The following is a 9,151-nucleotide window of genomic DNA, read 5'->3' on the forward strand; positions in this document are numbered from 1 at the left end:
TTACCATCCATGAATATTGTGTCATTTTGTTGTGTAGAGCAGAAAAAAATGTCCTTCTTGCCCTTTTTGTTTTGTTTAGTTCATTTGCTTTTCTTACATTTGTTTAAGGCATCTTTGTCACAATCTTTCTGTCTCAACCCCCTGCCAGTTAAAGTATGAAGAAATCTCCACCATCAACCTCCAGGGAGCTACCACTGATCCTCAGAAGCATCATGGCTTCTGCACCTTCCAGCCACTGTCCTCTACAGACGCTCTAGAGGAACGCCTCATATTAGACTCGATTGCTTGGCCAGAAACTCCACTTTTGCCAGCTCCTCTTCCACTGAATCAGACAAGTGATCCTGCCCACAGCACCTTCACCATTCTCCCAGGGAAGAGGGAGGGGGGGCAGTGGCATGTAGGGGATCAGCTGGAGGTTATGATCAAAATATACGACTTCCAAGGTCAAGCCAAGAAGTCTGGAGGAGATGTCTTAATTGCACGGTTGCACAACAAGACACTTGGAGCAGGTGTGGCCGGGCAAGTGGTGGATTACCTCAATGGCTCCTACTCTGCTGTATTCTCTTTACTCTGGGAAGGAAGTGCACAGGTTGAGGTAATGCTAAAGGCTATCTTTTTAAATGTAATTGTTCTATAGGTGTTTAAAATATGTTATATAAACCTCTCCCCACTGACTTACTGTTGCTAACAAGTGTCAACTTCCAGAACCAATAAATTAAGTCATTGTGAAAATGCCAAAAACTGCAGTACCTCTAATGACCACTGGAGGCTGCCTCTACTAGCGAGCCAATCTCCACTGATCTCCATGTTAAATGCCCAACTTTACTACCCAAATAAACATGTTTACAGCTTGGTTCTTATGTTTTTAGACTCTTGAGGATATTTCTTTAAACTATAGAGACTTAAAACAGGGTTTTAATATTTAGGCTTTAATTAAGCGTATTCTTGTTTTTTTTCATGCAAATATCAATCAATTAATTGGCTAGTTGTGTAGTTAATGCACTATATGACTGCCCAAGAAGTCCTTGCTCCATTTTTTTTGGTGAGTGAATATCTAGTATAATTTTATTCAACTGTTAGCACTTACTAGCAGGTAACTGTGTCTGCACTTGCTTTACCTGGCTTGTTAGCTAGTCGAGTGTTTGTCACTGATTGATTTGTGGTGCCCCTACATGAATGTCAGGATTGTTTTTTGTCACTTAGAATGGCTGGCTGTAGTGGTAAGAGGACCAATTGTACTCGCTAACAAGAGGGTGCCAGGTTCATTTCTGTAGTGTTTAAGAACGTGCGGACCGCATCTCAAATTCACACACTTTACTTTATTGTGCTCTGCACATCACAACTCTGAAAAACCATTTTTTTCAACACTTGTTTCTGGCAGACTGTTGTAACTGCCATTAAACTACAGCCACGACCGGTGCCAATGTGGCTCATACACAACAATTTCATTCTGTGCTTAACTATTTAGTTTGCTAATCTATGAATTAGCCTTGGGCAGACAGTTTGTAATATAACTGTGATAACTCCTCGCTCCTCACTACTGACTCAAAAACAACAGCAACAAAAAACATTTATTCTCCTTCTTCTTATTTCTAATCACCAGCTGTAGTTTTTCTCACCTTAAAACTGTCAGTAGCACGTTAACAACTGTTGCTAGCTTCATGTAGCTAATCAGTAAACATTTGCGCTATGAAGTAAGCTGCCGGGTAACTTGACACGACTGAGTGAAAACTCTTGTTCTCTGTACTATCAGGTGACGCTGGTTCACCCTAGTGAGGCTGTCACAGTGCTGCGCAGGCTGACCAAAGAACAGCCTGATAGGATTTTCTTCAAGAGCCTCTTCCGCTCAGGCTCAATTTCTCAAACTACCACCTGTAACGTCTGCCTACATGAAACCGGGCAGCCGCTGTGCAACTTCACAGACCTCCATACGGGTGAGCCTTGGTTCTGCTACAAGCCAAAGAAGCTGAGCTGTGATGACAGGATTAACCACATGAAGGGAGGATTCACCCAAAAACTCAAGGCCACAGAGGATAAGCTTTTCCAAAGGTGAGGGAGGAGAGAGAAAAAACTTTTGTTTAGTTTCAATTATAATAAATATGTATACAATATTTACTTGCGTAAGAATAACAAACAAAATATTGTGAATCAATTCGTTGACTGTCAGTAACAAAGTAGATAGCGAATCTTGAAAGTCCAACTAAGAAGCAGAATAATTGAATATTAAATAATTTTCTTTAGATTAATAACATGACGGTGGTTTAATGTGTGTATGAGATACTTTATTATGTGAGCTTTTCTTCAGGGGTGTCAACATGAAAGTCTTCATTCAGGCTTCAGGACCTGCTAACATCGCTGTTTTGCCACAAAGGAAAGGTAAAATAGGATCTTTCCTACCTTCACCTTTACCTATGATAACAATTCAAAACCTTATGTGCTTAAGACCATGAAAGTAAAATTGTCAGTGGAAAAATTGCATACAACCTATCTCTGTATTGACGCCAGAGCAAAGTGTTGGCAGAAAAGAGTAGCTGTGTATCTAGTTACTCCGGAGTAATGATATCCCATAAAACCATAAAAACACAGCTCAAGAGCTAGAACTTTTTAGTACAAGTTAACAACTGCCAATGTTCTGCTTAAATGATGAACATTTTCATGTTAGCTTCAGTGCAGTGGTAACCAACCTTTTCCAAGCCAAGATCACTTCTCGTGTCCAAATATAGAACAAGATGTACCGTTCAGAAATATAGGAAATAAAAGTCCACACGTTTAAGTGCTGAATAATGCTGCCTCGTTTCTTTATTTATTTTACAACAACTAGCGCTCTGTAGTTGGGCTCATAGTTAGAGACACCTAGTCTCACACAGTCATTAAGGTGTCTTTTTCCCTGCTCACAAGTTCCCAGAAGTTGCCGTGCTTTGCCCTGGCTGGCAATTTAATATCACTTCGCAGTTCAAATATTTCCATATCCTCTCCATTCGGTAAGTAAAATGCATCCTGCAACTTCACAGACAACGCGTTGATGTCAACGGAAAGAAATAGATTCGTGATTAATCTGACAACGTCCTCCATGACATGCACTTCCTGAAAACACCTGTCAAATTCAGCTGTCACTTTATGTCACTTTATGTCACTTTATCCAAATGGCCACAGAATTGTTCATGTTTAGCTTCTCTCACATTCCTTGACAGTCTTTCTAAGTTTGGGAAGTGTGTCAGTCTCACATCTCTAAACTGAGAGGTCCACAGACCGACTCTGGCTTTGAAAGTATTGAAACTGACACTTATCATGTGTAGCACCTTCTTGTCTTTACTCTGCAGTTCATAGTTAAGCTCATTTAGTTTGGTCATCAGGTCTGTCAGAAATCCCACGTCGTCTGACAGTTCTTTGTGCTGCTCAATCCGTAACTCCAAAAAGGAGCGGATCTCTGGCAGCAGGTAAATAAGTCACTGACGTGCTTCACCGTGCCATCAGTTGTATGTTGTTGTCATGCACATACTGTTGGAACTCATTATAGATGTCCTCTCCTCTCCTCCTCCCCTTTAATGGCAAAAGTATGAGGAAATCTTCCTAAGATTCGTCAAATGGCAGTGAGAAGCATTTACACGTCTAAATCCTTGAGCACTTGTTGAGACACATCCTCCGATACTGATTCTATCCTTATGGCCACAGTAGCTGGGCCGAGAGGCACACTTGCGATCGCATTTTTAATACAATATGATGATCCCTCCACCTGGCCACTGGGTGTCTCTGTTTGGTGCTGGTTGTGTACGTGGCCTGTGTTGCAGGAGAGGTGTGTCCACTTTGGAGGGTTCATTAGCGTCATGAGTTGCAAGTGGGCCCGGTGCGCTCTGCCTGATAAAGACCTCCAAGATCTCTCTCTCGGTCTCTCTCTGGTTATCTGATGGGGCCGGTGGCAAGACACTGTTCCTTTGTCGTCTGGAGTTTTGTTTTGCATATCTACATTTACACGCATCCACAGAAGCTCTACATACTGATAACACGTTATGTTTCTTCTCAGTAAAATATAAAATAACTCTTCCCACATCCTTTTCTCTCAGGTCAACCTGAGGTCAAGGAAAGCATTGGGAAGTCTGGAGTTTCTGGCTATTACTACCAGGGCGTGTGGAGAGCACTAGGTGGAATCAAAGTTCGCCAATTCAACACCACCTCTGCCGTCAATCAGTGTCTGAAGGGCAAGATTGTCCACCTGTATGGAGACTCCACCATCAGGCAGTGGTTTGAATACCTCAATGCTTTCCTACCAGGTAGCTGATCCACAGGGATTTCTGGAAACAGTTTTATTTTGTTTAGACCTCTGCTTAACCTCTCCCCTCTGTACTACTTTCAGATGCCAAGGAGTTTAACCTGTACAGCATTAAGCAAGTAGGACCTTTCATGATGTTGGACAATGCAAACAAATTCTTGGTAACATACCGCTGCCACGGTCCTCCTATTCGTTTTCTCAACGTCCCAATCAGCAAGCTGCATTACATTGCCAATGAAATAGATGGGGTAACTGGTGGCGACAACACTGTCATAGTTGTTGGCATCTGGTCTCACTTCAGTACTTTCCCAGTTGAGCTCTACATCCGACGGCTTCAGAGCATCCGCAGGGCAGTGGTGCGTCTGCTGAACAGGGCTCCAGGCACACTGGTTGTCATCAGGACTCCAAACCTTAAAGCTCTGACGCTTTACGAGACGCTTACCAACAGTGACTGGTACTCGCTTCAGGAAAACAAGGTGCTCAGAGCCATGTTCAAGGGACTTGAGGTTCATCTGGTGGATGCCTGGGAGATGACTCTGGCTCACCACCTGCCTCATAGCCTTCATCCACAACCTCCCATTATTAAGAATATGATTGACATTCTCTTGTCCTACGTATGCCCCAAAAAGGGCAGCTAGATTTAGGTTCAAGGAGAGAGTTTGGGGAAATTCAAGCAAACATCCATTTCTTTAATTGAAAGTTTTTTTGTTCTTCTGTGTTTCTACTAAGTGCAAGATTTATCTTCAGCAGTCCATACATAAACTAAGTAGGTATGAATATTTTATTCTATTTTTAACCAGTGGATGTTGAGAACAAAAGTGACAAAACAGGGCTGAAGACAGCTACAAGTTAACTTGACTTTCATAAAAAACACTGGTGAATGCTTGTTGCGTGTGGCTCGTTTTGGTTTTGCCCTGTTCTCATTCTCCCTGTTTCTCTGGTCTCCCTCCTCCTTCTGACTGCTGCGCACCTGAGCACAATGAGCACTAGGGTTGGGTATCGTTTTGATAGGGTATTGATTTTAACGATTCTGCTTCAGATTCTGCTTATCGATTCCGGTTCTTAAAGCCCCTGGAAACCCAAATCCACAAAATCCTTCTCACTATGCAATTTAAAGTCTTATGTACATACTTGTAAGCATGTTAGAAGTTTTAGAAATGACTTTCAATCCAAACTGGAGTTATTGCCATTCTTACTTTGTGAACTTCCCTGACGCTAGGGTTAAATTGGGCGTGGTCAGTGAAGATATTTATGTCGTCATAAATTTTCTCGAACCAATCGTGAAATAATCAACAGCAGTTGCCCCGCCCTCACAGGTGCAATAACACTTCTGGGCTCGCGATCAATCCCTCTCTCTGAGTCTGCATTAACTCGTGTCCACATATCTTGAACATCTCTGCACATACCTGTTGCAGTTACCTACCTAATGATCGCCTTTTTTCCCCATCATGCCTGTGTCTGCTGTCCCCAGGTGCACATCCACCACCTGAGATGACAATGTGTCATTCTTTTATTTTCTAAATGCGGCGGACTTGGAGAAGCAGCAGTGTTTCCGCTACATACATTTAATGAATTGTTGCAGCCGCTGCTTCAGAAGTTGTAATTGAACGACTCTTTGGAGATTTCCGCTGCAAATCAACGATCGTCCATCCTCTCCTCATTGAGGAAGAGCACTGAAACAGTGAACTTGTGAAGTCTTGGCAACCACATAAACAACAGCGGAACCAGTTTACTTCTAACAGCAAAAGAGGGTCCGCTCCACATCGCTGACATCGGCATATATACGCAGTTCTAATACGCAATGTAAACAATCCACGTGCCCATATCAGCTGTGCGCTCAGTATCAAACTTTCAGCTCCCTGGCAATCTCCCTCCAGCAAGCTGCACAATATTATACTGAAATGAGGAGATATTGTCTGTCTAACTTCGTACGTCCCTACTGTAAATACATTGATTGTCACGCTCTATAAAGCTTATAAAAGGAGATGTCATTTGGTAACGATCGATCGTTTAGATCACTCCGTCATTAATAACGTCCCTCGTGCACACGTGACTCACGTGCTGTGAGAACTGAATTGCAAAAGAGAAAATATGTAACTTTTGTGACTTAATTAAACAGACTGCTGATGAAGACAGTCAACACAGCAGACAGAGAGACAGACAGAAGCGGGGGCGGGGGGGTTGAGCGGGGCCAGTAGTGGTGCAGGGAGCAGAGGTGCAGGTGTGTTGGGGGACTGAAGCAAAGTGATCAGATTAAAGTAGTTTGTGAATTAAAACTTAATGAGGTGAAGAAGAAAGTACAATTAAAGTGTGGAAGTAAGAAATAACCATCTAGAAAGAGGGTAAGTCAACATGTGATGTGTTTCTCACAGAAATCATTGATATATGAGATTAATTGAAATCAATTAATTACAAAGCCTGTAATTAATTAGATTAATTTTTTGAATCACCTGACAGCAATAGTTTTGATATGATGTGCACATGCGCACCTGGGTGGTACAACACCCTCTACCCTGCTGCTGAAAAAAATCCTAGAGGAAACACTGCTTTCCCATGCGCCATTGTTGTGTTGACAGTTGCCATGAGAACTCAGACCCCGGCAGGTGTCAATCAACACGGGAGCTGCCACGCCTACACAGTCCTGAGAAATTGTCTGCACAGCCAAACGAGCTGTTTTTCCAAGAAGATTTTCTAGTGGTTCTGAACGTTTATTTGCACTCAGATTTTTGTGGATGCTTTATGACACACTCACAACTGATATCATATATGCATTTTTGCTATTTCAAGTGGAGTTTCCAGGGGCTTTAACGATTCTCGATTCCAATTCTTTGAAGTGCAGGTTCAAAACAGGTCACTTGAATATTTGAATGAGGCTTTGAATCCTGCATTTGTTTTTTACTACATATAATATTTTCAAGGATGTGGTTGACCCAAAATGATTCTGAAATGAAATTCCTGTTGGTCAATTCCATTATGCATCGTAATAAGACTTTAAAACACATCATACTATAATACAAAAAAATGTGAAGCAGACTCGCAGCACAAAGACGGGTAGAGTTGCTGCGCAAGAGCACAGAGGGAGGGAGGGAGGGATCGGGTGAGTACAGACTGAAGTGATGACATGATATAAAATTGCCTGATGCACCTCTACATCTCTGTGTTTATCAGTGAAATTTATTAACTACACAGCATATGGACATATGACAGCATGTGGAGAGGTAGCTTATACTTTATAGTAACTGTGCACGGAATAGGTTCGGGTCGGGTCCGGCATTTCTCGGTTGTGCAAAGTTCGGGTCCCAGCTTTCAAATGATAGACATGTCCGGTTCGGTTCCGGATCGCACAATATCGGGTCTCTTAGGGTTCGGGCACGAAATTTTGGACCTGTGAAGACCTCTTCTTTAGAGGAGCGAGGCCTTGCACGTTTTTTTCTTCAAAGACTTGACTTGAGAATTGTTAAGAACTGGAATCAGTAAGCAGAATCAGAATCCATAAAATCCAAACGATACCCAACCCTAATAATAATCTCATTTACAGCATGTGGAGATGTAGTTTATCCTTTATAAAGCTGGTTCATAGAAATACAGGACAGATCGCAACCCTATTGAGTCAGGGGCAGAGCATGAGAAACACACACAGATAGGTGTCGTCACTGCGCTGCATGATTACAGTATTGCCTGTAGCGTGGTATCAGGATAGGCCTGATCCAGGCCTGACCTGGTCCTGTGACCCCAGCAGGAAGAGAGCTAAGCCATTAGCTCTGTTCTGGGGACCAATAAAGTAAAGATTGTGTCCACAGGGGAAACTTTATAACTCTTTGTCTGCAGGACCAACATTCCAAAGACACCAGATGAAGGACGTCACCTGATAAACCATGGGATTACAGTCGGTTAATGTTTGTCTTAGTTGATTAGCTGTGGCGAAATAAGGAACCACCGGCTTTGATCCAGGGACGGTGGATCAACAGACACGATTCACACCCCTCTCTGGGGAGAAGAAAGAGTTTTGGAGCATCCATTTGTTCCCCCCCCCCCTAACACCCCTCTCTCTGCCGGACCTGCAGACAGGCAGGGGAAGGGGGGGTGAGACTGAGACAAAGGGATGTTGATTCAGTCAGGACATCTATTAATGAATGTAGCAAAGTTGTGTGTCTGTGAATACATATATGCCCTACAAGTATATATGTATATATATATCTATATAGATCCAGGTGTCACATTCACACGGAAATGCATAAAGACTGTGGAAGGTTGCTATGTGTTGATCTGGACATTCATCATTAACTTGTACTTTTATCCTCAGGAATCTGCCATGTAACCTCATTCTGTGTATTTTCATCCTGTGGTGTTTGGAGTCTATGTGCAGCTGAGAATCCAGAGGTATTACATGTGGGGAGGTTAGATGGATAAAGATAACTACTTTGGGGTAAAAATAAGTAGTTTAATAAGTAGAGAAAGTCTCGGATATGAGGATTGGTCAAACTCGCGCCATTGCCCGGACGCCCCCCCGGGGAGGGGAGACCCTTTAAATGAGAGGTGACAACTTCTCTCGCTCTCTTGTTTCTTTCCTTCTTGTGCTACACCCTGCGTCCCAGCTGCTGACGAGCGCCTCCGCCTCCCCCTTCCTCCGTAACTTCTTCCCTTTCCCCTTTTTAAGTTTTGCCCGCGAGTAGGCCCAGAACCTGCGTGCACTCTGCCGTGCTGAAGACCTCGCGTGTCCATATTGCTCCAGCATTAGATCTGACTGCTCAAAACACAGACTCTAGCTCTCCCTGTGCTCAAGCCCCGGTACTCGGACAGAATCTCAGTCCCGAACCCAGAAGACGCATTCAGCCTCCATCCGGCTCAGGCCGCAACGTGGGACTGACCAGCACGTCATCATCC

The 9,151-nt window shown here is 43.2% G+C and overlaps 1 protein-coding gene across 1 annotated transcript; it reads left to right on the plus strand.

Moving 5' to 3' along the window:
- Positions 1 to 223: 223 nt before the first annotated feature.
- Positions 224 to 4,905, plus strand: LOC138599855 (NXPE family member 3-like). Its single transcript, XM_069671610.1, has 5 exons — positions 224 to 595; positions 1,754 to 2,049; positions 2,306 to 2,376; positions 4,062 to 4,268; positions 4,352 to 4,905. The coding sequence occupies exons 1-5, from the start codon at positions 419 to 421 to the stop codon at positions 4,903 to 4,905; spliced, it is 1,305 nt and encodes a 434-aa protein (XP_069527711.1). The 5' UTR covers positions 224 to 418.
- The last annotated feature ends 4,246 nt before the right edge of the window (positions 4,906 to 9,151 follow it).

This window comes from Semicossyphus pulcher, unplaced genomic scaffold (assembly GCF_022749685.1).
Source record: "Semicossyphus pulcher isolate SPU_LCO1_2020_fin unplaced genomic scaffold, fSemPul1.0.p SCAF_20, whole genome shotgun sequence".
Classification (NCBI taxonomy): domain Eukaryota; kingdom Metazoa; phylum Chordata; class Actinopteri; order Labriformes; family Labridae; genus Semicossyphus; species Semicossyphus pulcher.